Source organism: Stegastes partitus, unplaced genomic scaffold, assembly GCF_000690725.1.
Source record: "Stegastes partitus isolate 25-593 unplaced genomic scaffold, Stegastes_partitus-1.0.2 Scaffold855, whole genome shotgun sequence".
Classification (NCBI taxonomy): Eukaryota; Metazoa; Chordata; class Actinopteri; family Pomacentridae; genus Stegastes; species Stegastes partitus.
This window is the reverse complement of record NW_007578586.1, coordinates 154,079-158,029: the sequence shown is the minus strand read 5'-3', so window position 1 is coordinate 158,029 and position 3,951 is coordinate 154,079. Positions and strand designations below refer to the sequence as shown.

Sequence of the window (3,951 nt, the reverse complement as noted above, 5' to 3'; positions counted from 1 at the left end):
TGTGTGTGTGTGTGTGTCTGTGTCCAGGTGTGCGACAGGTGAGGCGTGGCAGGAGATCATGTTGGCGAGTCTTCCGGGGAAACGCTGCGATCCAGAGTCCGACTACGAACCGGGAGAAGAGTTCAGCTGCGGCAGCAACTTCGCCATCGTCTACTTCATCAGCTTCTTCATGTTGTGTGCTTTTCTGGTCAGAACACACAAACACACAAACAAACAAACAAACACACCTGTAAACATGTTGAACTCGTTGAGTCGTTCAGATTTTCCTGATCGAGCTGCAGGTCACTCATGATACCTTCAAGGACACGTGGAAGGTTGAACATCCGATGATTTTTATTTTCTGTTTTTACGGTTTCTGGCGGATCACTGATGTCGTGTTTGTGATTCCTGACGGTTGAAATTAAAACCATAAAACATAAAACAACTTTCCTAGAATTACTCAGAGTTTGTCCAAAATGATTGAAAAGTGCTGAAAAAAAAAAAGTCAAACTAGTTGAAAAGTGACTCAGACGACATGAGCAGTAAAGACGGCGCTGTAGACACACAGATGTTGGATCTGGTCGCCTCCGTCCAGATGTTCACGGCTGCTGTTCCTCCTCAGATCATCAACCTGTTCGTCGCCGTCATCATGGACAACTTCGACTATCTGACGCGTGATTGGTCCATTCTGGGGCCGCATCACCTGGACGAGTTCAAGAGGATCTGGTCCGAGTACGACCCCGAGGCCAAGTAGGCAGCACCAGTCATCTCATCTTCATCCCTTCATGTTCTCATCTTCATTCCTTCATGTTCTCATCTTCATTCCTTCATGTCCTCATCTTCATTCCTTCAGGTTCTCATCTTCATTCCTTCATGTCCTCATCTTCATTCCTTCAGGTTCTCATCTTCATCCTTTCATGTCCTCATCTTCATTCCTTCATGTTCTCATCTTCATCCTTTCATGTCCTCATCTTCATTCCTTCAGGTTCTCATCTTCATTCCTTCATGTCCTCATCTTCATTCCTTCAGGTTCTCATCTTCATTCCTTCTGTGAGTCGACGTGAACTGAAGGGAAACAAACAAAACCAGGAAACAACAGTAATCATCATTTAAACCTGAACATAAACACTTTCTTCATTGTGTCCTTTATCAAACCGACTGTCTGCTGTGTGAACCTCATCAATCAGGACTCTCACCTTTTAATTAACCTCATTAACTGGTACCAGTGACTCAGAGTGGAACTGGGAACCCTGGACTGGTCTGAACTGGATGGAAGCTTCCTCAGGCCCACATTTATAAATGAGTTTTGCTCTGAAGTGGATTTTGTTGCAGCGTTCACGGAGCTCATTTAGACCTGAGCGGAGTCTGGCTGCAGCAGATCAGATGTTCATCAGCTGCAGTGAGATCTGTGTGTGTGTGTGTGTGTGTGTGTGTGTGTGTGTGTGTGTGTGTGTGTGTGTGTGTAAATATTTGATAGCTTCAGCTTCGTGTGTGAAAACCTTCAGATTATTACAGGAATAAATTTGGAGAGTTTGTTGAATGTAGAAGCTGAGATTAGAGCAGAACGAACACGAAGGCTGTGAAATAGAATAAAATATCAGAAACGTTTCCAAGAACATGAAGGAAACATTCAAATATTATATATATAATATAAAGTCCTGAAAATTAACAAGGCAGCAGAATGTTTAATAAAAAATGTTAAAATGTCCCCAAAATATGTGAAAAACTGATAAAAGGGGCAGAAATATTTTAAAATTCTTTTAAAAAATAAAAATGTAGAAAATGTTTTTAGAAAAAGAATCTAAAATATTATTGGAAGTCATAAAAATAATAATAAAATGTGGAAAAATAGTAATAAAATATCTTCTAAACTCCTTAAACATTTAATACATGATGAAAACATACAGACAAAATAAAGAACTAAAAACGATTCATGAACGAACCTGAAAACATTGAGAATATAAACAGGTTCCAAGTTAAATGTTAAATGTTCAGATTTATCAGAGACGGAGGAAAGAAAATGTCCAGAGATGTTTTTAAAAATCCTGAAAATTAAAAAAAAACTCCAAAAATGACAGAAAGTTATAAATAAAACTGAAAAAAATCACTCAAAAATGTTTGAATTTTGTTTCAATGAAGCATAATGTCGGTAAATGTGCATGAAGTTAGAGCAGACAAAGCAAACGCCTCACTGAGCATTCTGGATGTTTTCTTTCCCTTTTTCTTTTAAAACTCCAGAAACAAACGTCTTATCTTTCTGCCCGTCTTCTGTCCTCAGAGGTCGGATCAAACACCTGGACGTGGTGGCTCTGCTCCGGAGGATCCAGCCTCCTCTGGGCTTCGGGAAGCTCTGTCCTCACCGAGTGGCCTGCAAGGTAAAGCCGGCCGGACCGGCTGCAGCTGCTGCTGCTCACAGTTAAAGTGTTGTTTCACCTGGAAGTGACGCTGCTGTCTGTCTGCTGCAGCGTCTGGTGGCCATGAACATGCCTCTGAACGCCGACGGGATGGTGACCTTCAACGCCACGCTGTTCGCTCTGGTCCGCACCGCCCTCAAGATCAAGACCGAAGGTAGGTGACGGGTCCTCGGGCAGAGCTGTGTGCAGGACGAACACAAGGAGACGTGAAAATTCACCGCAAGAAGACCACAGACACACATAAGAGCAACCAGAAGGACCTCAAGCAATTATAAAATGACTAAACTAAATGGACACAAAGACACGAAATGAGTAAGATTTAATACAAAATAGCTACAAATGGACGTACAATGATTAAATGTGATGCAACAGGACGACAAGAAGACACAAAATGACCCAAAAGTGAAACAAAACGACCACAAAAAGACGTAAAATGACAAGAAGTTAGACCAAACAACCAGGAATGACCACATAGAATGACCACAACACCACAGAGATTTAAAAAAACAAACTGACACAAAACAACCACACAGAGATTTAAACAACCAAAATGACATAAAATACGTAAAATTATTAAAATACAACAAAACAACAACACAGGAAGTAGCCCAAAGACGACTAAATGACCACAAAAAGATGCAAAACAACCAGAACTTAATGCAAAACGAGCACAAAGTGACGTGAAGTGACCTCAACAACACAATATGATCGAAAGTGACACAAAAGAACACAAATGACTGAAATGTGATATAAAAATAATCTCTGACAAAAAACACCGACACAAAATGATCTCAACATACGAAAAACAACAAAAACATGACAGAACGACCACAAAAGGAGGTAAAATGACCACAAAGACACAATAAAAAACCAAAACTGACGCCTAAAAGACGTAAACAACCAACATTTAATACAAAACATCTGCAAACTCACATGAAACGACTGAAATGTTTGATCCTTGTTCGGAGCTAAAACAAACCAGCTGCTGTTTAAGTGCCAACCTTCGGTCTGACTCCGCCCCCTGGATGCTGTTGCTAGGTAACCCTGAGCAGGAGAACGAGGAGCTGAGGGCGATCATCAAGAAGATCTGGAAAAGGATGAAGCCGAAGCTACTGGACGAAGTCATCCCGCCTCATGAGGGTACATCCGGTAGTACGCGTAGTACTTCTACTGCACACACTGCTGATAGAACGCAGTACTGATACTGCTGGTACTGCAGTACTACACGCTGAGCTGTGCTCTCTCCTGCAGAGGAAGAGGTGACCGTTGGCAAGTTCTACGCCACCTTCCTGATCCAGGACTACTTCAGGAAGTTCAGGAAGAGGAAGGAGAAGGGAGAGATGCCCGGAGAGTCGGACTCGGCCAATCCCTCAGCCATACAGGTGAGCCACAGGTTTAGCTGCCATACAGGTGAGTCACAGGTGTAGCCGTACAGGTGAGTCACAGGTGTAGCGGCCATACAGGTGAGCCACAGGTGGAGCTGCCGTACAGGTGAGCCACAGGTGTAGCCGTACAGGTGAGTCACAGGTGTAGCTGCTCTACAGGTGAGCCACAGGTG

The 3,951-nt window shown here is 42.6% G+C and overlaps 1 protein-coding gene across 1 annotated transcript in view; it reads left to right on the top strand.

Annotated features, from left to right (window-relative positions):
- cacna1fb (calcium channel, voltage-dependent, L type, alpha 1F subunit) overlaps positions 1 to 3,951 on the top strand; it is a 37,848-nt gene that overhangs the window by 28,879 nt on the left and 5,018 nt on the right. The window contains exons 30-35 of the mRNA XM_008293061.1: positions 28 to 187; positions 602 to 729; positions 2,258 to 2,354; positions 2,445 to 2,547; positions 3,432 to 3,533; positions 3,645 to 3,775. Coding sequence (XP_008291283.1) covers positions 28 to 187; positions 602 to 729; positions 2,258 to 2,354; positions 2,445 to 2,547; positions 3,432 to 3,533; positions 3,645 to 3,775 — 721 coding nt within the window. The remainder of the gene's footprint in view (positions 1 to 27; positions 188 to 601; positions 730 to 2,257; positions 2,355 to 2,444; positions 2,548 to 3,431; positions 3,534 to 3,644; positions 3,776 to 3,951) is intronic.